This window comes from Anomaloglossus baeobatrachus, chromosome 4 (assembly GCF_048569485.1).
Source record: "Anomaloglossus baeobatrachus isolate aAnoBae1 chromosome 4, aAnoBae1.hap1, whole genome shotgun sequence".
NCBI lineage: Eukaryota > Metazoa > Chordata > Amphibia > Anura > Aromobatidae > Anomaloglossus > Anomaloglossus baeobatrachus.
In genome coordinates this window covers 347751836-347775005 of record NC_134356.1, presented here as the reverse complement: position 1 = coordinate 347775005, position 23170 = coordinate 347751836, and the positions used below count along the sequence as shown (strand labels likewise).

Sequence of the window (23170 nt, the reverse complement as noted above, 5' to 3'; positions counted from 1 at the left end):
ACCTCGTGTTGCTGTTGCAGTCCGCTCTTCCCCCATCGTGTGACCTCTGATGTCCGGTGATGTCTCGTCAACTTCCTGTTCACCTCACATCCCTGCCGCCGACCCCAGCCTCCATGAGTGACTGGCCTGTGGGCTGAGTTTCACCGCTCGTCACAGGCCAGCATCGCTCCTGCTTGCAACGTTCTGCAGCGAAGGAGGAGTGAGCAGGGAGGTGCTGCGCTGTGACGAGCAGTGAAATTCCGCCCATTCACTCACGGAGATTGGTACCGGTTGTGGTCAGGTCAGGTGAACAGGAAGTTGACGTGACATCAATCGATTCCCCCGAGGTCACAGAGCCCAGGGGTCAGGTGATGGGGAAGAGTGGACCGCAAAAGTGACGCTCACAGGTACTAGTGGCAACACAAGGTATATGAGAGAAATCTTCTTTCTCAACATATCGTTGTGGCCAATAATGAGTATGGGTGAACCACCCCTTTAATGTCTAATCAGCCAAGGTCCGACATCCCACACCCCTACCAATCAGCTGTTCACAGTGCCAGTGCGCAGCAGGCACCTGGAAATGCTCCATTCTGGAGCTGCTCAGTCTTCTGATTATTGCCAAGGCGGGGTACTGCACAGCCGCCTCCCATTCAACACAATAGGAGACGGATGTGGAGTAACCGGCTACGACCACTATCCAAAGACGGGGCAGCTGCGGAACTGAGCATTTCTCTAGTCCCTTCCACGACAGCATAGGAGGTTGTCTCTCCACGCCCTAATTGGGACAGGAAGTTCAAGAGGTTTAAAAGGACCCTCCCACAGCCAGTGTCTTTCCTGTCCCCATGGGGCATGGAGAGGTTTTTATTTTTCTCCTATGCTGTGGTGGCCGGCGAACTACAGTATATATTTTTTTATTTTTTTTTCTTCTTCCCCTGTTACCTTAAGCCGGACAGCATCGGTCGGGCCTTCACCGCTCCTCCCTTGCTGTTCCCTCACGCTGTTGGGGACCGCTGCTCCAGCCTTCCGGAACCTCCTTAGGGGTGATGCAGGCTGTTGAGCTCCCCGGCCGGCGTCCTCCCTGAGCCGCCGGCCGCTTCCTGCATGCACGCTGCCGGAGCGATCCGGAAGTGCTCCCGGGGGCGGGACTTCCGGTCTTGCGGACTTCCGGTCGAGCGCTTCCGGTTTGCGGAGGCAGCGTGGAGGACACGCCGACGGTGACACGGCCTGTCCAGGACCGGATGCGGGAGGCGGGGAACGTTCACCGTCACTGGGGGGGCAGGCCCTTTTGCATAAGGGCTGCCACGAAGACATCAGATCATGGTAAGCAACCGTGCTCCCTGTCATGTCTTCCGCTGCAGCTGCATCTGCAGAACCCAGTGTGCCCCCTACTACTGTAAGTATGGAGGGGAATGGTCCCTTGGACATAGGTCTCATCAGATGATTTATGGCTCTCTGGTCTGTGTTTTCTAGGAGGACAAGGCCACCAAGAAAACTGACAAAAATGAAAAGTCAGAGAAGCCTGAGAAGTCAGAAAAAGCTGACAAGTCCGATAAGCCTGATAGACCTGACAGAGTGGAAAAAATTAAAAAATGTCCTATCTGTATAAAGAAGCTCCCTGCAGTATGGGATAAAAAGCTTTGCCAGCAATGTACGGACCAGATTATTAGGGCCGAACAACCGTCCCTGATAGACGAGTTGCGGTCCATGATGAAACAGGAGATTAGGGCCTCTCTGGCCTCCCTTCCTGCTCCTGGCCCTGCTCCTGGCCCTGCTCCTGGACCCTCTCCTCCAAAAAAGAGGAGACTCCAGTCGACCCCATCTGATCAGGAGGACGCTGATTCCACCTCTGAGGGTCCTGATGAAGGATTTCCCTCTGGGGGGTCTGACCAGTCCTTTCTGTTTCTCTCAGAAGAGTTGGGGGATCTTATTGGGGCAGTTCGGAGCACTATGGGATTAGAGGAAGTGCAGTCTCTTCCCTCAATCCAGGACGAAATGTTTGCTGGCCTGAAGTCAGTCAAACAGTTGGGATTCCCAGTTCATGCCAATGTTTTGGATATTGTCTCTCAGGAATGGGAATTTCCTGAGAGGCGGGTACGGAGTGACCTTAGACGCCGGTTTCCTCTGGAACCTTCTGGATTACATTGGGAGGTCCCAAGAGTAGACGTTCAGGTGGCTAGGGTAGCTAAGCAAACGGCTCTTCCCTTTGAAGATACTTCCCAACTGAAGGATCAGATGAATAGGAAGGTAGAGGGCCTGATGAAGCGATCCTGGGAGGCATCGTCTTCTTCTATTCAAGCTAACATTGCCTCCACCTGTGTATCCAGGTCCCTAATTAGGAAGGCTACCTGTTTTCTGGCAGATACCTCGGTGGAATCTGTCCGCCTGGCGGCCAGGACCTCGGTTCTTTCTAACTCTGCCCGACGTGCCCTCTGGCTTAAGGCCTGGAGCGGAGACTCCACCTCCAAAATGAGGCTTTGCTCCCTTCCGTTTAAAGGGGATTTAGTGTTTGGGCCTGCCCTGGATGATATTCTGGACAAGGCGACCGATCGTAAGGCCTTGCCCGATCCTAGACCTAACAGGAAGCGGTCCTTTCGTCCCTCGATGCCTCAGGCCTCCCAGCCCAGAGGGAAAGGGAAGGCAGGCAGGTGGAGCTATCCCAAAGGTAGAGGGAGAAACATCCTCATCCCTCCCCATCAGCAACGTCCTCAGCAGGACAAACAGTGACTCGGCCCGGGTGGGGGGACGACTCTCAGCGTTTCTTCCCCAGTGGCAGTCCATAACCACTTGCCAATGGGTTCTGAAGATCATCTCGGAAGGTCTCCTCATAGAATTCCTCTCCCCCCCTCGTCCGGGTCTCCAAGTCACTGCTCTGGCGTCGCAGGTTTCACAGGCTCTGTTGTACACAAAGATTATAGAGCTAGTGCACTCGGGGGTCGTTTCCCCAGTCCCGAGTCAGGAAGAAGGGGTAGGACACTACTCCCGCCTCTTCCTTGTCAAGAAGCCGTCCGGCGACGTCCGAATAATTATCAATTTAAAACGTCTAAACCGTCAGGTCAGGTACCGGCGGTTCAAGATGGAGTCAGTAAAATCAGCTATTCCCCTGATAGGTCTACACCACCAGATGGCATCTATAGATCTGAAAGACGCCTACTTCCATGTACCCGTCCATCCGGGGCACAGGCAATACCTCAGGTTTGCGGTGCTACACGGGGAGGTAGTACTTCATTTCCAATTCAATGTACTTCCCTTCGGGATCTCCTCGGCTCCACGGATCTTTTCCAAGATCATGGCAGAGGTGGTCGCCTTCATAAGATTGCAGGGTATCTGTCTGGTTCCATATTTGGACGACTTTCTTCTCATGGCTCCATCTGCTCCAACCCTCCGGAGCCATGTGGAAAGGTCTTTGGGAATCCTTCGGTCCCTGGGATGGATTCCCAATCTCAAAAAATCACAGTTAACCCCCTCCTCCACTCGGCAGTTTCTCGGAGTGCTGCTGGACTCCGACAGACAGGCATCTTTTCTCCCAGAGGGCCACAGGGTAACTCTGTTAGCCAAAATATCAAAGCTTCACAGACAGGCTCGCCCGACGCTTCGAGCGGCTATGTCAGCTCTGGGTTCCATGACGTCCTGCATTCCCTCAGTCAGGTGGGCTCAGGCCCATTCTCGGTGTCTCCAGGATCATATCCTGGCACATTGGGACAGACTCCCGTCATCCCTGAATAGACGGTTTCGCCTCTCGGGGTCCGTCTCCTCATCCCTTCTCTGGTGGCTGCGTCTCGCCAACCTGCAGGTGGGGGTTGCCTGGACTCAGAAACCCCTGGTTACACTGACCACAGATGCCAGCCTACGAGGATGGGGGGCAATGGTGGCAAATTCCCCATTTCAAGGGGTCTGGAGTCCTTACGTCAGCTCCCAATCCTCCAACTACAGGGAGCTCAGGGCAGTCAGGGAAGCCCTCCTTGCGGCTCAGGACCTCGTCCGGGACTCTCACGTCCTGGTGTATTCAGACAATGTCACAACAGTGGCACATCTCCGCCATCAGGGCAGTACACGCTCAGGCGCCCTGAAGTCAGTATCCTCCCGAATCTTTCAATGGGCAGAACGATCTCTGCTCTCCCTTTTCTGCGGTCCATCTGAAGGGCTCCCTAAATCTTCAGGCGGATTTCCTGAGTCGTCGGGATGTTCATCCAGGGGAATGGAGCCTGGATCAGGCGGTGTTCTGCTCTCTAGTGGCAAGGTGGGGTGCACCAGAGGTGGACCTCTTTGCCTCGGCAGGGAATCGCAAGGTCGCAACATATTTCTCCCTGAACCCACGGGACGAGGCGTTCGGGGTAGACGCTTTCTGCCACAGTTGGTCCTTTCGCCTCGCTTACGCGTTCCCCCCCCCCCCCCTCTTCCTCTTCTCGCAAGGGCCCTGAGGAAGATCAGAGACGAGGGGGTCCCAACTATACTGGTAGCCCCGCTGTGGCCCCGGAGGAGTTGGTACAGCCTGGTCATGACGCTAGGCATCGACGGCCCAGTCCTCTTAGGTTCGGACCCCAGCTTACTGTCACAGGGTCCGATTTTCCATCCGGCTCCCCAGAAACTCAACTTGGCTGCCTGGCTTCTGAGGCCCGGGCACTGAAGGCCCAAGGGCTTTCTGACAAAGTTGTGGCTACCCTACAGAAGAACCGTAAACCTGTGACTAATAGTATTTACAACAAAATCTGGAAGAGATTTTCCTCCTGGTGTGGTTCTCGGCCTCCTGACCCACTTCGGCCTAATATTGCGCAGATTCTGGACTTCCTCCAGAGTGGTTTGGACTTGGGTCTTAGGCCTAGCACCCTGAAAGTTCAGGTGTCAGCGCTCAGTGCAGTCTTTGACACGGCTCTGGCAGATCATCGTTGGATCCGTCGGTTCTTTGTGTCCGCTAGTAGACTCTGTCCACGTCAGAGGGTCCTGACGCCTCGCTGGGATCTCAATGTGGTCCTTACCGGACTATCTCAGTCTCCGTTTGAACCTCTGTGCTCTTGCAACATTCGTTCCCTTTCTCACAAGACTGCTTTTCTTGTGGCTATTACATCTGCTCGCAGAGTCGGAGAACTTCAGGCTTTGTCTGTTAGGGAACCTTACCTGACCATCAGAGATGACAGCATTGTTTTTCAGCTGGACCCTTCCTTCCTACCCAAGGTGGTTTCGGATTTTCACCGTTCGCAGTCCATCGTCCTGCCTTCCTTCTGTCAGAATCCTCGGACTCCGGGTGAGGAAGTGTTTCATTCTTTGGATGTCCGTCGGATAGTGTTGCACTACCTGGAGGTTACTGCTTCTTGGCGCCTTGATTCTAACCTGTTCATCCAGCCCTTTGGCCGCAATAAGGGCAAGAAGGTGGCTAAAAGTACCGTCGCCAACTGGATTGTGCGGGCAATTAGAGATGCACACCTCGCTCAGCATCTCTCTCCACCTACTGGATTCACGGCGCACTCCACCAGGGCTACCCCCCCCCCCCAAAAAAAAAACAAACTCTATGCTACCTTTTTTTTTTTTTTTTTTTTTTGTTTCACTTTGACTTTAACCTATCTGACTACACTACAGTTGAACCTTTTTTCTCCACGGATACCAGGTGGGCTTGGAGGAAGTATACAGGTCAGACATTTGACTTTTATAGACCTTGCACAGAAGAGGAGAATGTAATCTTTTAAGTTTTTATGCCCTTAAAGGCTTTGATTGCCTGGGCTAGCTTTGTATTTAATGCTCTTAACCCCTTAATGTGATGCACATTTTCGTTGCAAGTCACGTGCTGGATGTAATTGGAGCTGAGCCTGCTCCATTAGAGATGAGCGAACCTGAGGTTTAGTTTTCAAACTGAACACCAACTAAAAAATAGGGTTCAGAGTTCAGATGCTTTACGTGCGAACTTAAGTTGGGTGAGCAACGCTGTGCTGAGGTATGCTTAGTGCTCATCTATGTGCTAGCCGCTTAGTGTTTCAGCAGCGCACACTGTGGGTATCCTCAGCCTGATCGGATGTAGAGTGCAACAAAATGTTTTATGAAGACCAATCCGAGTCCGACGTAATCCAATAAGGGGGGTTCCCACGACAATCCATACTCGCTGTCCCAGTCAATGAAGAACAGCACGTTCTCCATTGGCTGGGAGAGCAGTGCAGTGATCTGAGCGAACATCAATAGCTCAGCACAGGTAACTGTAGGGCATGACTAGCGTTGACTTCAGAAGGTTAGCTAGGTACATTACCTGCAGTGATGTATGCCGCTGCACTCCTGACGTCGGTGCTTGTCACTGACTTTTATGCCTGCCGCGTTCTCGGATCACCTCTCGCAAGCTGCCCATGATGTCACCGCTAGTTACACTATCGGGCCGCCTGTGAGAGGTCATCTGATAACGCGGCGGGCATAGAAGTCAGCTGAGCTGCTGCTGACTTTAGCTCTAGTCTTTCCACGAAGAACTCTCCTCTCTGCAGCATAAATTAACTTTCTGCAGCGCCGGATGTCCATTTATGCTGTGAAGAAAATAAGCACAGTGGGCACGGGATTTCTAAAAATCCTTCCACTGCGATTTGTACTGTACAACGCAGCAAAAACACAGCGTCTAAAACGCTTAAAACCCTAATCGCGGGCACGCAGCCAAAAAAAGCTAGGATGGATGGATACAGGTGTCAAACACATATATAATGTCCTACCCCCCCCCCCCCCTACATAGTCTAAGCTGACACCCTTTAGTGACTTTTATGTGGCACTAAAGGGTTCTTAGCCTTGTATTTTGCCAAAAAAGAAATAATTAAAAAAAAAAAAAAACAAATGACATGGGGTCCCCCCATTTTTGATAGCCAGCTAGGGTAAAGCAGATGACTGTAGCCTGCAAACCACAGCTGTCAGCTTTACCTTGGTTGGTGATCCTATTTGGAGGTCACCCCCCAGGCTCTGTTTTTATAATAATTTATAAATAATAATAATTACAAAAAAAGTAGGGTCCCCCCACCCAAATTGGATCACCAGCCAAGGTAAAGCTGGCAGCTGTGGTCTGGTATTCTCAGGGTGGAAAGGTCCATAGTTATTGGCCCTTCTCGGCCTCAAAATGGCAAGCTACAGCCGCCCCAGAAGTGCCGCATCCTTTAGATGCACAAATCCTGGTGCTTCGCCCCAGCTCATCCCGATGCACTTTTGCGGTGGCAAACTGGGTAATAAATGGGGTTGATACCAGCTGTAAGATCACCTGGCATCAAGCCCAGCAGTTGTGATGTCACGGCATCTATCAGATACCCGACATCACAAACTGTCAGTACTGAAAAAAAAATTAGACAAAAAAAAATTTATTTAAAAAAACACTCCCCAAAACATTCTCTTTCACCAATTTTATTGTAAGGAAAAAAAATCCGGTCCCCAGTAATCCAATAAGGGGGTCCCACGACGACTCTTGACCTTCTAGAATATGGGGGGCACACTCAGAGAATGTATCCCCCATTTTCTAGGAGTGCAGACCCTCCATGTGAGGAGTGTGGGTGCAATGAATCTGCACCTACCCTCCCCGGGTCACAGCAGCAATGTGCTGAGCAACCAGCGCAGCTCACACTGAACACAAGAAGCTGAGCAGACAGCCGCGCTCTGCGCATGTGGCAGCGTCTATTGAGAAGGAGGGACCGTGGGGGATCAGAGCTGCACAAGTTTATAAACTGCAGATCAGAGTAAGTACCCTATTCTGCCGCCGTTTATCTCCGTAAGGCTGTTGTAATGGGGTTAAATGTTTTTTATTTTTAAATTTTATTGTATTTACTAGTCCCCTTAGGGGACTTGAAGCTTTGATCTTCTGATCGCCTGTGCTTTATTGAGCAAGGCATCAGCACTGCTCAGTATAGCACAAATGACAATCTTCTATGAGTCACAGGAGGATAGTCGTAAGACACAGGGGTCATCAGCTGACCCCTGACATGACAACTTATCAGGGAATGAAAAGATTCCCACCTGCACATGTTAAATACTGTTGTCCATTTCTGACAGTGGGAATGAACTGGTTAATGCCCACGGGCAGATCTCTGATCCACCCGCGGCTGTTAGAAGCACATGACAATTGATTGTCAGCCATCATATTCGGAGAAAATGAGCTCAACGAGAGAGTCCGCATCAAAGGTAGGGACACGACCCTTGACGTAAATGTGTGTCAAAGATTAAGAAGGAGTTAATGTGTGTCTTTGTACTGTAATGTGTTTACCTGTTTGGCCAACATAGCCATTTTTTAGAATTCTTTAAACAAAAGTTGTATTATTAGGACCCAATATTTCTGCTATAGCACTTGTGATATCTATTTGGGATTTGTTTTTAGTTTGTCCCTGGATGCTTGACTTATGTATTTACAGTGCTGGCCAAATGTATTGTCACCCCTGCAATTCTGTCAGATAATACTCACTCTTTCTTCTTGAAAATGATTGCAATCACAAATTCTTTGGTATTATCTTCATTTCATTTGTCTTCAGTGAAAAAAAATAAAAAATTGTCATAAAGCCAAATTGGATATAATTCCACACCAAACATAAAAAAGGGGGTGGACAAAAGTATTGGCACTGTTTGAAAAATCATGTGATGCTTCTCTGATTTGTGTGATTAACAGCACCTGTAACTTACCTGTGTGGCACCTAACAGGTCCATCTCCAAAGACCTGAAAGTTCCTGTGTCTATGGTGCGCAGTGTCATCAAGAAGTTTAAAGCCCATGGCACTGTGGCTAACCTCCCTAGATGTGGAAGGAAAAGAAAAATTGACGAGACATTTCAACGCAAGATTGTGCTGATGGTGGATAAAGAACCTCGACTAACATCCAAACAAGTTCAAGCTGCCCTGCAGTCCGAGGATACAACAGTGTCAACCCGCACTATCCGTCGGCGTCTGAATGAAAAGGGACTGTATGGTAGGATACCCAGGAAGACCCCACTTCTTACCCCGAGACATAAAAAAGCCAGGCTGGAGTTTGCAAAAACTTAACTAAAACGTTTTGGAAGAATGTTCTCTGGTCAGATGAGACAAAAGTAGAGCTTTTTGGGAAAAGCAATCAACATAGAGTTTACAGGAAAAAAAGGCATTCAAAGAAAAGAACACGGTCCCTACAGTCAAACATGGCGGAGGTTCCCTGATGTTTTGGGGTTGCTTTGCTGCCTCTGGCACTGGACTGTTTGACCGTGTGTATGGCATTATGAAGTCTGAAGACTACCAACAAATTTTGCAGCATAATGTAGGGCCCAGTGTGAGAAAGCTGGGTCTCCCTCAGAGGTCATGGGTCTTCCAGCAGAACAATGACCCAAAACACACTTCAAAAAGCACTAGAAAATGGTTTGAGAGAAAGCACTGGAGACTACTAAAGTGGCCAGCAATGAGTCCAGACCTGAATCCCATAGAACACCTGTGGAGAGATCTCAAAATGGCAGTTTGGAGAAGGCACCCCTCAAATCTCAGGGACCTGGAGCAGTTTGCCAAAGAAGAATGGTCTAAAATTCCAGCAGAGCCTTGGAAGAAACTCATTGATGGTTACTGGAAGCGGTTGTTCGCAGTTATTTTGGCTAAAGGTTGTGCAACCAAGTATTAGGCTAAGGGGTGCTTCACACACAGCGAGCTCGCTGCCGAGATCGCTGCTGAGTCACGCTTTTTGTGACGCAGCAGTGACCTCATTAGCGATCTCGCTGTGTGTGACACTGAGCAGCGATCTGGCCCCTGCTGCGAGATCGCTGCTCGTTACACACAGCCCTGGTTCGTTTTCTTCAAAGCCGCTCTCCTGCTGTGACACACAGATCGCTGTGTGTGACAGCAAGAGAGCGACAAATGAAGCGAGCAGGGAGCAGGAGCCGGCGTCTGACAGCTGAGGTAAGCTGTATCCAAGATAAACATCGGGTAACCAAGGTGGTTACCCGATATTTACCTTAGTTACCAGCATCTGCAGCTCTCACGCTGCCTGTGCTGCCGGCTCCGGCTCTCTGCACATGTAGCTGCTGTACACATCGGGTTAATTAACCCGATGTGTACAGCAGCTAGGAGAGCAAGGAGCCAGCGCTAAGCAGTGTGCGCGGCTCCCTGCTCTCTGCACATGTAGCTGCATTACACATCGGGTTAATTAACCCGATGTGTACTGTAGCTATGGTAGGAGAGCAAGGAGCCAGCGCTCAGTGTGCGCGGCTCCCTGCTCCCTGCACACACAGCTGTGCGCTGGTAACTAATGTAAACATCGGGTAACCATACCCGATGTTTACCTTAGTTACCAGTCTCCGCAGCTTCCAGACGGCAGCTCCGTGCAAGCGCAGCGTCGCTTGCACGTCGCTGCTGGCTGGGGGCTGTTCACTGGTCGCTGGTGAGATCTGCCTGTTTGACAGCTCACCAGCGACCATGTAGCGATGCAGCAGCGATCCTGACCAGGTCAGATCGCTGCTGCATCGCTAAGTGTGAAGGTACCCTAAAGGTACTGTCACACATAACGAGATCGCTAGCGAGATCGCAGCTGAGTCACCGTTTTGGTGACGCAGTTGCGATCCCGTTAGCGATCTCGTTATGTGTGACACTTACCAGCGATCAGGCCCCTGCTGTGAGATCTCTAGTCGTTGCAGAATGGTCCAGGTCATTTTCTTCAAAGGCGATGTCCTGCTGGGCAGGACACATCGCTGTGTTTGACACTGTGTAACAGGATAACAATGACTGCTGAGATCGTTATACAGGTCGCTACTGCGATCTGTATTGTTCTGCATCGCTGGTAAGATCTCACTGTGTGACATCTCACCTGCAACCTCCCAGCGACTTACCTGCGATCCCTATCAGGTCGCATCGTTTTTGGGATCGCAGGTAAGTCGTTATGTGTGAAGGTACCTTAAGGGTGCCAATACTTTTGTCTGGCCCATTTTTGGAGTTTTGTGTGAAATGATCAATTATTTTGATTTTTGTTTCATTCTCTTTTGTGTTTTTCTTTGGTATTATCTTCATTTATTTTGCTTACAAAGAATTTGTGATTACAATCATTTTCAAGAAGAAACTGAGTATTATCTGACAGAATTGCAGGGGTGCCAATACTTTTGGCCAGCACTGTACCTACAAATAAGTGTCTTATAGGGTCTAACCACAGACTTGTAACGCTCCCATAGAACTTCTAATTGAGTACCTTTTTGAAATTTTGTGTTTTGTCAATATATTTCTAATTCAAAATAGAAAATAAAAGTATTCTGTATTTGTGGCCTTGCACAAGTTCTGGAATGGTTGAGGGGCTTTTCTGTGTAATTTACTGATTAACTTCTCCATTAAGGTACCGTCACACATAACGAGATCGCTAGCGAGATCGCAGCTGAGTCACCGTTTGGTGACGCAGTAGCGATCCCGTTAGCGATCTCGTTATGTGTGACACCTACCAGCGATCAGGCCCCTGCTGTGAGGTCGCCGGTCGTTGCAGAATGGTCCAGGCCATTTTCTTCAAAGGCGATGTCCTGCTGGGCAGGACACATCGCTGTGTTTAACACTGTGTGACAGGATCACAGTGACTGCTGAGATCGTTATACAGGTCGCTACTGCGATCTGTATTGTTCCTGCATCGCTGGTAAGATCTCACTGTGTGACATCTCACCTGCGATCTCCTAGCGACTTACCTGCGATCCCTATCAGGTCGCATCGTTTTCGGGATCGCAGGTAAGTCGTTATGTGTGAAGGTACCTCTACATTTATTTCTCTTATCTCAAGAGCTTAATCAATGTGGCAGAAAAAACGTCTTTTGTGAATTGAATTATATGGTACTTGTGTTTGATAAGTCTGACACCTTGTCCAACAAAGAAGCTTGGCTTATCAGAAATGGGTTCTGGTCTACCTCGCACCAAATTTCTTAAACAAAATATCTGTGCTCAATAAGAAAATAAGGAGTTGGCAGAACAAAGACACAATTGGATAACCTGGTCAGGACTTGTTAATGTCAGTTTTTCTTCATCGTGAAACCAGATCAATATTAAAACTAACATGACTAACAAGACCTCAGACTTTCCTGCCCCCACCTAGTTGGTTTTCACATGACTTGACCTATCAACGGTGGTTTTGTTATTTTAAAGGACAACTTTTATTTATTTTTTTTTTTGTTGTTGTCAATGACTACCATAAGTGTTCTGAGCATGATATAAATGCTATTATCACAAAATGTAATCTCTGAAACACATCAAGTGTCTGTACATTTGTATCTCTGTGGACTATTGTCATTCATGATGATAAAAGCTAGATTGTTTTTATAAGGCAGACTGAGTGCTGGTCTTTCTTGCCTTGCCTTTGATCTCTGCATCGGAGGATGAAGATTTTCGAGTTTAGTGAGCTGTAATTTATCTACAAATGTTGTAATGTTCTACATAAATCTCACTTGTACTAGTCTCAAACACCTAAGGCTATGTGTGCTCGCTGCGTTTTTTTGACGCTGCGTTTTTGTGCGTTTTTGGCCTCTATACACACCCGCGTCAAAAAAACGCATCAAAACGCATGCGTTTTACCGCGATTTGATGCGTTTTTTGCTGCGTTTTTGATCTCTGCGTTTTTCTGCGGTTTTCCAATGCATTGCATGGGGGGGAAAACAGAAAAACACAGGAAAGAATTGACATCTCCATTTTTTTTTTTTTTTTTCTTTTTTTAAGCTTAAAAACGCAACTTAAAAAAACAGTTGTGTGCGGACAGCAAAAATGAAAACTCATACTTTGCTGGGGAAACAAAGTAATGCAGTTTTGAGGCCAAAAACGCACCCGAAAAACGCACTCTGCGCACATAGCCTAAATGCTTTTCTTTATTCTCGTAGCTTTAGGCTATGTGTGCACGTTGCATCTTTTTCTGACCACAAAGTGTTTTGGTGCGTTTTTGGCTGCATTTTGCTGAGTTTTTGTTCACTGCGTTTTGCGGCGTTTTTCCAATGCATTGCATGGGTGGAAAAATGCAGAAAAGAATTGACATGTTGCTTTTTTTTTTTTTTTTTATTTTTTTTTTCCCCCACCTCAAACGCAGCTAAAAAAAAATCCTGTGCTGACAGCAAAAATGAAAACTCATAGACTTTGCTGGGGAAGCAAAGTTATGCAGTTTTCTGACCAAAAAACGTGCAAAAACGCAGCGTGTGCACATAGATTGAGGTGCCGTGTGTGGTCCTAAACTGCATGTATGACCTTCCCCAGCAAAGTCTGAGAAATCCAAAAGGCTACGCACGCGTTGCTTCTTTATTGCCTGCAGTTTTGGTTGCGGAAAAAAGTTTTAGCATGCCACTTCTGTTCTGCGTTTTTCCATTGAATATAGTGAAAAAACATATGGGCAAAAGCAGCATGTGGATTTTTTTCGGTCAGAGGGTGCGTGTTTTGCTCAAGAAACAAAACTTCTGTGTGCGCACGTACCATTAAACCTTCTTTCTTCAAGAAATGAGGATGGCTTCCTGGGGCAATTACGGTATATACTGATGGTGTTATTAGACAGGAGGTTTTTTTATTTAATTTCTTTACCATAAGTTTTCGCTCATCAATCGCTATCACGTTGTACAAGCTCCTTAAAAAAACAGCAAATGTTACCTCAAAAGATTACTGTTGCGATTTGAAGAAAAGTCGCTAGTCGTTAAAGCATGATTACAGCTTTTAGCGACTTATTACACTAAAATTTTATGCCGACCGACAAGTGATGATTTTTCAGCAAGTTGAAAGATCTGGTTTCTTGAGACTCAAACGATATTATGATCGCTAGTAGCGATTACACATTGCAATATCGTTCTGAAGAAAATATCTGCAATTTTACGCTCAGTTTTTGTCCCATGTCTTAAGGCCTTAAAGAGAACCAAACGGCAGGATTTTCATATATAAAGTAAAGCCAGTGCTATACTGTCGCTAGGATGCTGAATGTAACCATACCTTTTGTTCTGAGATTGGATGTTTTTATTTTAAAAAATATGTGCAAGTAAAGTTCCAGCAACGCACTGCTATTTGACAGGTGCAACAGGGGCAGGAAAATGTGGGTTGGGATTTGCTATCTATTCCCGCCCCTATTTTCCTGCCTGGCCTTCCTCTCCCTGTCGCCATCATAGACATTAATTCCGACACCTGCGCAGTATCATTTATAAGTATTGCAGAAAACTAAGATGACGTGTGAGTCGCCACCTGTGCATAGCGCCATGTTTGTGAAGACTGTCTTCCTGCATCGGACCATCGTGTGTACTATGCAAAGGCAGCACATGTTTGCTTAGATATCTTATATTTCCCAGGAGAACTACAAGATTATCTCAAGATATTACTGGTGCCTACCTCTACTTTACATGACATGTTTTCCTTTCACAGCTGCTATATGCTGGGGCTGTGCATGTACCATTAGCTCATATACACCCGGCTGAAATTCTCAAGTATCCACCCTTTTTGGGTTGCTGCTTTTGATTTGCATGAGATCAACCTGAGATATGAATGTCATTGTGCAATATTCTTATCTCGCTTAATAAAAAAAAAATTCCAGACTTGGGTATTTCCATGGTTGAACTTAACCATATTTATAAAAGGGAAGAACGTTCTTGTTAATCTTTAGAGAAACTCCAGGTCTAAATCCATGTCTAACCTGTATTGAAAGGGAGTTGATCACCTCTAAAATGCAAACTGAACTAATGTAGGTAACTTGGCCCCTATAAATAATAATAATTTTACCAGTGTACATTTCTCTGTAATTTAATTTGAAAACTTATAGAGCATAAGTGGGCTTTGGTGCACCCCCCCCCCCTTATTTGCGTACACTTTTTTTTTTTTGTGTGTGTGTTTTTAAAGGGACATCAAAATGGAGGATGCCAGAAACAAACAGCTGAAGACTCAGTTCTTTTTAAGCAATTTTTATAGAGACCTGTTAATTCTTCGGGTGACAGAAGCAAGCTACTCTAGCAGATGCCATCTACTCTATAAAACAATTTTCATAGTATAGAGTGAAAGTCATCTGCAGCGGTTTTCCAACAAGAACAGCAGCGCCACCAGTTTAGTTGCTTCAGGAACACATCCGTCAGTGTCTTCCTGAAGTGGCTTTGCATGGAAAAACTTGGGCATCTTTGCCAGTGTCAAAAATATGCCATGATCACATGGCTTTGAGGAGAACCTTTCACTAGTTTGAGTATTGTAAACTGGCCACATCTTGGAATAGTGGTTGCAGAGCTGAACACATAATAGCATTTAATTTCTCGTCACTGTTGCATAGATATTAGCTTGTTTAAATTTAGGTTATAAGTTCTGATTCCATTTGGGAGTTGTAAGAGATTGGTCTGTCAGAGCTTGTTCCTTGGTAACAGTCATGCAGGGGATATTGTTAAGCACGAGGCATCATGCAAGGGATAAAAAAAAAACACATGCCCTCATCTTTGCAGCAATAGTGCAGTATAGAGCAGAGCTGAATGTGATTACAAACACTTCCAGATCTCCTCCTCACAGCAGTCAGTGTGGGGAAGAGGGAGGATAATACCACAGCGCTGCGTGCCATTACAAATACATCTGCATCTCTCCTCTCCCAGGGATGTCAGCTCTACCTTTCCCTCCACATTTATGCTGTCCTGAGAGCTGAAAGTGTTTAATCACAGTGGGCTCTGCTGCATCCCCCTTTCCACACACAGACTGCATTGAGAGAAGATCTGAAAGTGTAATCACACTCAAGTCTGCTATATTCTTCCTCGCCCTACACTGCCATGCGAGGATATTTGGATGTGTTTGTGAATGTAAGGACACAATTGGTTTACACATCGTTCTCTCAGCCATTTCCCTACATGACGACGACTTCCATATGATTGGTAAAAGTCATGCATGGGACCAAAGCGACTGCTCCCAGAGAGGAATATCTTTTATTGCACAGGTGGTGCACCTTATGATAAATAGCTTTACTTTGCAGTGATTAGTTGATAAAGTGTACTGCTTGCTCCAAACTAATGATTGACCATAAAGAGCATTTTTTAGAAAAGTGTTTGAAGTGTTAATTTATACTTAACTGATTATACATGACTCTTCTGTATCTCCAGGCCAATCACAAATGACCTAATTTTCCAACTTCCATTAAAGTTCAGCAGATGTGTTACCAAATTCAAACCATTCCTGCCTGACTAGGCTCAATGGGGCTTGTATATGAAGGCTTTTATGACAAAAAAGTAGGACAGAAGACTTGGGGTATGTGCCCACGATCAGGACTCGCTGCGTCTTGGACGGAGAGGGTCCGCGAGTCTCCTCCACAGGAGACCACAGCTGCTCGTACCCACAATTGGGGTTCAATGCACTGCGGTATGTTAGCAGTGTCAAAACACTTTTTTCTAGGTGTTTGATTTAGTAGATTTTCTCAGTTGGGTAGTAAAGGTGTTCCTACCACTTTATATACATGAGCAGTGTGTGGAACATCTATGTAATGTAGAAATTGCAGTCCAACTCCTGGACGGATTCTAAAATAAGTTCTTCAAAACTGGAAAATGGAGGAGTATGAATACATTGTTACAAAAGTAAATCCAGGGTAGCTTTTTCATATTCGGCTATGTAATGGTTGCAGAGAATCCATTAACAAATATAAAAATCTAGTACGTTACTGATAAGCCATTACTTTACAGTTGGTGGGGCCTGACCTCTTGGACCCTCAGAGGTGCTGGGAGTGAAGTGGCGGCAGCTCTAGTTTAGTGCTGCATTCCCTTCTGTTTCCAGCTTGGTGGATCTTCTCCTTGCCCTATTCACTTGACTGTGGCTGTGCCGCATAGTCTAGTGCTGTACCAGCATTTTAATGAAGCCAAAGTAAAGGGGCCATTTTAAGAAAAGAATAACTCTATAATTATTGAATTTTTTTTTTTTTTTTTTTTTTTTCATTGACTGTTCAAAGGAGAGACTAAAATTTAGATACTATTTTAAATGCTGCTTAGTACCTTTTGTATGCTACATAAGATGTTCCCTTTTATACAAATGTTTGAGAAACGAATTTTGTATATTTTACAATGCCCAATATACTTTTTGCCAGTGAGGGAGGAGGGGGGGAGGAGGGTGTAAGTATTCAAATGGACAACATGAATGGTCGGGAAATTTACTGGCAGCCACTCAGTAGCTGTTCTTATCTGCTGTGTATTGTATTCAAGTTTGTTCTATGTAATAATGCTATCTATTAACTGGAGGATTTATGGCTCCTGTAGGCTCACCTGAAACTTGAAGCTGCTGGTTGAAGCAGACATCTGTTTTGCAATGCAGGACGGCCAACCGCAAGAGGTAAGGTGGTCCAATTATTGTAGCATTCTCTAATACGCTCACATCACAGATGAACCCATCTTCAGATGTCCTGACTTGGTAGTTTGTCACCTGTGCTGTGTGAAGGGAGCTGGCTGAATGCTCAATTCACTAACTAAGCCAATATCCACCCCCCACCCCCTTCTTCTTCTTTTTTTTTTTTTTTTTTTTTTTTTTTTTATTACAAATCTTTTGTACATCCTTTAGTTCATCAATGGTCTATTATCTCCAGTAGTGGCTGGATGTACACATTGAGCAGTTCTGCTACATGGTTTCAAAGTGTAGCGTAAGTTGAGAACTGCAGATCAGGTGATCTGTGGGGATGCCAGTTGTCAGACCCCCCACTAGTGTGATATTGACAACGTATCCTATGCACAAGTCCTTAAATATGCACCCAGAACCACGAGCAGTTCTTGGTGAATATCGCTCATCCCTGCTCAACCGTCCCTGTATACACTAGCATAGATACAGATCTTCACAAAAAATATTTCTAAAGATCTTTTATCTTATGATAATGAGCGTGGGGACTAGTCCCAAGGGCGTTATATGCCTCAACTAGTTTGCCCTCTTAGCATGGTAGTATGCCTATGCTATTCAGTGATGCAGCGTCACCAGCGGTGCTGCACATACATGTGTTTGCTGTCAAAGCTTCTGAGTGCTGGTCACTTCCAGTCATGCGCAGTGGACCTCTCTGAAGCCGGGATACGTACACCCGGCTTCATACGGCGCATGACTGGAAGTGCCTGGCATTCAGAAGCACAGTCGCAGCGAACACGGGTACGTGTGTCACCGCTGGGGACGCTACATAGAATAGCTTGTTAGTTACGCCCCTGTGGGTGTATGGTTTGCCAAGAATGTGGACTAGTTCGGAGATGACGCCCTTGGGAACAAGTGCCCTCGCTCTTTAGCATAAGATAAAAGATCTTAAGAAATACTTCTAAAGATCTTTATGCTGGTGTATATAGGGACGGTTAAGCAGGGATTAGAGATATGCACCCAGAACTGCCCTTGGTTCGGAGTCCACATTGCACCTGACAGGTTCCCTTTTAATGTCCTGATCAGAGAAACCCTTTTAACTAAAGAAGATTGCTGTCTTTTGTATCTGTCTATTGTTATAGTAGCTTTAACAAATTGGCTAATGAAGGTCTACTGACCAAAAATGTTCTCAAATATCTAAATTGTGTTGAAAACTTTTCCTTTTGAATCAATTCCTAACATTTAGTATATCACAAGTGAGTACACCCCACATTTTAGTAAATATTTTTATCTTTTCATGGGACAACACTGAGATATGACACTTTGATACAATATAAAGTAGTCAGTGTACAGCTTGTATAACAGTGTAAATTTGATGTGCCCTCTAAATAACTTAAAAACACAGCCACTAATGTCTAAACCACTTGCAACAAAAGTAAGAACACCCCTAAGGGAATATGGCTAAACTGTGCCCAATTAGCAATATTCCCTCCCCATTGTCATGTGACTCATTAGTGTTACAAGGTCTCAAGTGTGAATGGGGAGCATGTGTGTTATATTTGGTGTTATCGCTCACACACTCTCTCATACTAGGCACTGGAAGTTCAACATGGCATGGCAAAGAATTAACTGAGCTGCAGCATGGTGGCTAAGACCATACAGTGGTTTAACCAGACAGGTTCCAATAAAAACAGACCTTGCCATGGTCGGCCAAAGATGTTGAGTGCACGTATTCAGCCTCATATACAGAGGGTTGTTTTTTTGTTTTGTGTTTTTTTTTTTTTTTTTGTTTTTTTTTTTTTTGTTTTTTTTTATAAATGGATGTATGAGTTTTACCAGCATTGCTGCAAAGGATAAAGGGGTGAGGGTCAACCTGTCAGTGCTGAGAAAGCACGCTGCATCAAATTGGTCTGACATGCATCCTACTCTCTCCCGCCTCATGCATCCTGCTCTCTTCTGCCTCTTTACCGCGTATTTTAACAGGATCCACCTGACTCCCAAGTTTTGCCTCTCTGCTATATCTTTTTGCCCACAGGGCTTCAATATTGGATGACACATACTCTTCTGTTTTTAGAACTGGGAAGGAGAAGCGGTGTGATACATTTATAGGTGTCAGATATCAATGTCAAGTAGTCTTTTATGTTTCTAGACTTGAAATTCCGCTAAGTTCTCATATTATACACACCTACACTACACCCAAAAAGTTAGGGCTATTTGGCTTTCGGGTGAAATTTAGCTAAAATGTTCATGCTACAATATTTTATCATGACAGTAGGGCATTTAAGTAGAAGCATGCAATGTTGATTTCCTAATCTCAAACAATTTATTGAAACAAAAGCCAACAGTGGTTAGTATACCCCCAAAAAATGACAATGTCTCAATAATTTGTCTTGTGGACTTGAGCACCAATTACAGCTTGACATTTCATGCTGTTCACAAGTCAAGTTGTCTGCTGAGGCATGGCATCCTCTTCTTGAAGATCGGCCTTTGTTATTGGTTCTGGGGTAGAGAGTTCCAAGCCTCTACACGGCGACTCAAGCTGATTCCATAGGTTTTCTATAGAATTCAGGTCTGGAGAAAGTGCAGACCACTCCACTTGGGCTACGCCAGTCTCCAGTAGCTGTTCCCTAACTATGCTCCAGCTCATCTGGTCGCATTGTTGTCAATGAAGATTAAATTAGTCCTGTGTTGCTTGTACTGAGGCACAATGACTGTATTAATAATTTTTTTTCTTTTTTTTTTTTTTTTCCAAGTAATAGGGGCTTGTCATTGTACTATTCACAAAGTGTAGGGCAGTTCTGTATTGACTAGACACATCTGCCCATAATATAACACCATCACAAAAGGCTCTTCTAGTGACAACAGTGGCTGATGCACAGCACTCTCCTTGACGTTTTCAACATCGTTAGCTGAATATCCTGCTTGAAGCCTTGCGATGGCGATGTACTGCTTAACAATTGTTAGGTGTCGTCTTGGGGTACCTTCACACTTTAGCGATGCAGCAGCGATCCGACCTGGTCAGGATCGCTGCTGCATCGCTACATGGTCGCTGGTGAGCTGTCAAACAGGCAGATCTCACCAGTGACCAGCCCCCAGCCAGCAGCGACGTGCAAGCGACGCTGTGCTTGCACGGAGCCGGCGTCTGGAAGCTGCGGACACTGGTAACTAAGGTAAACATCGGGTATGATTACCCTATGTTTACCTTAGTTACCAGCTCACACCGCTTAACTTAGCGGGAGCAGGAGCCGGCGCTGGCAGCGTGAGAGCTGCGGAGGCTGGTAACGAAGGTAAATATCGGGTAACCACCTTGGTTACCCGATGTTTACCTTGGTTACAGCTTACCGCAGGCTGTCAGACGCCGGCTCCTGCTCCCTGGACATTCAGGATTGTTGCTCTCTCGCTGTCACACACAGTGATGTGTGCTTATCAGAGGGAGAGCAACAATAAAAAAAACGAACCAGGGCTGTGTGTAACGAGCAGCGATCTCACAGCAGGGGCCAGATCGCTGCTCAGTGTCACACACAGCGAGATCGCTAATGAGGTCACAAAAACCGTGACTCAGCAGCGATCTCAGTAGCGATCTCGCTGTGTGTGAAGCACCCCTTAGTCTCATGATGTCAAAATGTGAACAGCTAATTTTCTAATTGAACCTTGAAATTTAGGGTTACATAAAGTTCAGCTGATAAGTTTAGAATGCATTTTAGTATCATCCTGAAACTTCGCTTGAAAGCCAAACATCCCAAACTTGTTAGTAGTGTGTTTTTAATAAATGTGACTGTTTTCCATTTTGTACATGACCCAGCTTTTTGCAGTTTTGTGGCCGGGAGGATTTTAATGTGATAAGTGGTTTATTCTGAAGCAGTATCTTGGGTTTTCCGCATTTATGAAATCTAACTGTATACAATCAAGTTGTTGTTGCTGTAATTATACGGACCTCCACAAGCGTTACCATATCATTTTTTACCCCAGAGAAATATATACAAATAAAACCTGAGCAACAATAGCTATTACTTTACAAAATTCTCCCTACCCCCACCCCCACCCCTACCCCAACTCCATTTCTAGTAGATTGTGATCATTGGTGTCATGACAAAAAAAAACAAACCTAAAGAAACATATGTTGATCATGAGTATTGCTTTCATCAGGTTGGTGCCCAGATGGCAGCGTCTGAAACAGCGGATGATGGACCAAGTGATTCATCGGATTTGCCTCACAATATCTGTCAGTATACAGTAGGATTCACAAGCCATTATGTTTTTCTAGTTTTCTTTGTTTCCTTTGCTTCCATTACCACGGGGGTTAATTACTTGCTGATTTCTTCAATTTTTAGCAGATGTAATTGGCCAGTTGAGTGGGACTTGGTAAAAGAAAATGTGTCCCAAGCTTCACAGTAAATGGTCTGCCCAATTGTTCGGCTAGTAGCAATTTGGCCAGCTCTCACACAGGGGCTATCGTTCTGTGAGTGCATTCGTCAGACGTATCTCTGGAAGTACGATAGGCAGTCTGAAATTGGATATATAGGATAGATCTATTCCCCACAATGAATTGTCCTGGGCTCCCATACACATCATACCTACTGCCAAACCAGTCTATTTGTGGGTTTGGCTGATATTGGTCTGTGTTTGGTGGGGGAGGCTATGCTGTAGGCACAGCTTTGGGGAAGTGCTTGTGCCTACATTAATCTAAAGCTAAAAGATTGTGATGAGCAGGAGGAGGAATGGCTGATCTGGCATATAGAAAGGGCCAGAACAACTTATTTTGGTGCCCCATGCAGATTGTATTTCTAATCTTGCATCAATTGGGTGTTTTAATGTAGTTTTCAATCAGTAATCATATTGCTGCAGCTTATGTAAGAGAAGACAGCCCTGATCAGATGTAGTTAGAGTAATTATTTTTATATATATATAATATATATATATATATATATATATATATATATATATATATATATATATATATATATTTAATAAATATATATATATATATTTAATAAATATATATATATATATTTAATAAATATATATATATATATTTAATAAATATATATATATATATATTTAATAAATATATAAATATATATATATATATTTATTATATATATATATATATATATTTATTATATATATATATATATATATTTATTAAATATATATATATATATATATAATAAATATATATATATATATATATAATAAATATATATATATATATTTAATAAATATATATATATATATATATAATAAATATATATATATAATATATATATATATATATATATATATATATTTAATAAATATATATATATATTTAATAAATATATATATATATTTAATAAATATATATATATATTTAATAAATATATATATATATATTTAATAAATATATATATATATTTAATAAATATATATATATATATTTAATAAATATATATATATATTTATTTCCAGTAACTTGAAGGAGACATCTTCATATTGACACTGAGGCAAGATAGGTGTTTAGTATCTATCTCTAGCATTCACTGCTGTCTAAAAATGCATGCAAATCTGCAATCCTATTCAGACCTGCATTTTACAGAGGTTTAACTGACTTCATTTAAGTCAGTGGGTGGAAAAAAAAGACTGCAAATCTGTAAGTCACAAATAAGCAACATTTACATGACCCTTCAGGATTCTCATTGACTTTGTCACAATCCTGAAAGGAATCATGAAGCTAACAAATCTGCACTAGAGTTGAGCGAGTACCTAACTATTTGTACTCACTATACTCATAACGAGTACTGTCTAATACTCATATATTCATTCCGAATAGCATGTGCAATGCAAGTCAATGGGGAATACTCGCAATGTAACAAGTAACCGGAATGTCGTACTATTCGTGCGAGTAGCAAATGTGGAATTCGGGTTACTCATTACTTTGCGCGTTTTTGTCCCCATTGACTTGCATTGCACACACTATTCTGAACGAATACGCGAGTATTAGACAGTACTTGTTATGAGTATAGCGAGTATG

General features: G+C 44.6%; 1 protein-coding gene across 1 annotated transcript in view; it reads left to right on the top strand.

The window, feature by feature from the left end:
* Positions 1-23170, top strand: part of TRABD (TraB domain containing) — a 45875-nt gene that overhangs the window by 2032 nt on the left and 20673 nt on the right. The window contains exons 2-3 of the mRNA XM_075342543.1: positions 17094-17166; positions 21307-21382. Of these exons, the coding sequence (XP_075198658.1) occupies positions 17143-17166; positions 21307-21382 (100 nt within the window). The 5' untranslated portion in view covers positions 17094-17142. The remainder of the gene's footprint in view (positions 1-17093; positions 17167-21306; positions 21383-23170) is intronic.